The sequence below is a fragment of the Naegleria gruberi genome, assembly GCF_000004985.1.
Source record: "Naegleria gruberi genomic scaffold NAEGRscaffold_198, whole genome shotgun sequence".
Taxonomy (NCBI): Eukaryota; Heterolobosea; class Eutetramitea; order Acrasida; family Naegleriidae; genus Naegleria; species Naegleria gruberi.
The window spans coordinates 1-1,092 of NW_003163140.1; the positions used below are offsets into that span (position 1 = coordinate 1).

Below are 1,092 nucleotides of genomic sequence, written 5' to 3' on the forward strand. Positions count from 1 at the left end.
GAAAGAGGGTGGCGAATCTTTATTTATTTTCTCAGTGGTTATAAGAGATAAAACTTTGAATAGGTAGATTACATACTATTACCTCTATTATGAAAAAAGCAAAACTCAAATATTCCAGAAACAGTCAAAAATTATGACTCGAGTGCCGGGAATTGAACCCGGGTCGCCAGAGTGACAGTCTGGAATGCTACCACTATACCACACCCGATTTCACATGAATTAATCAACTAAAACAGACTTTGACATTATATTTAGAGAAAATTTATTGAAACTTCCATTTCAAAGTTGCAACTTTGATCTGTTCAAAAAACAAATCATACCATAATGAAGCGAACCTTTGGAACACTCTGAGAAGGCAACAGGTTTGGTTTCACTAATATATTTGAGGCATGTAGTGTAATTCTTGTAACATTCAATTTTTTGATTATTTGTTGTAAAATGCTGAATTTCCAGCTTTCTGGAGAAAAACAGTCAAAAAAAATGTCTGCATCATCGACTACTGCTGCTGATCACTCAGTAAAGAAGAGAAAAACGTCATCAAATTTTGATGGATCATCACTCGCATCATCGGAAGTGTTTGAAAATGATCAGAATGAAAAGTTGATTGATGAAATTTCCGATGCATTGCATAGGTTGTCCCTCCAGAAGCAAACTGAGGAAATGATCAAGAAATTGGTCGAGCAAAAGGATCAAAGTGTTCTTATTGTTGCTGGTAGTGGTGATGAGACAAGTGATAAATTGGAAACACTCCAGAAAATGCAACAGGAAGAGATGGTTGTGCTGAAAGTTGGTGGTATGTTATTGTTGTTTGATGATGATGATTTGAATAATTTCATGATTTTAATTTGATAATGATGATGACAGGTAAATTCTTTTATACAACAATGAAAACCTTGATGGGTGAAAGAGGTAATACTCAAGTTCAAACAAAGAAAATTATTATTGCTGATAAAGTTGGTAAAGCAACTGGTGCTGGAAAGAAGGGAGGAGAAGATGAAGAAGAAATGGAAGAAGGAGGTGGTGATGATGAAATGGAAGATGAAGGACCAAAGGATGACGGTATCTCATCACTTGAATATGTTTGTGCTCAAG

General features: G+C 35.3%; 1 protein-coding gene and 1 non-coding gene across 2 annotated transcripts; one reads left to right on the top strand and one right to left on the bottom strand.

Annotated features, from left to right (window-relative positions):
- Positions 1 to 137: 137 nt before the first annotated feature.
- On the bottom strand, positions 138 to 208 carry NAEGRDRAFT_t881. The gene has a single exon. It is a non-coding gene; the product is annotated as a tRNA-Asp (tRNA).
- Positions 209 to 480: 272 nt separating this feature from the next.
- On the top strand, positions 481 to 849 carry NAEGRDRAFT_76567 (uncharacterized protein; the record flags this gene model as incomplete). Its single annotated transcript, XM_002668471.1, has 1 exon — positions 481 to 849. The coding sequence occupies one exon, from the start codon at positions 481 to 483 to the stop codon at positions 847 to 849; it is 369 nt and encodes a 122-aa protein (XP_002668517.1).
- Positions 850 to 1,092: the final 243 nt, after the last annotated feature.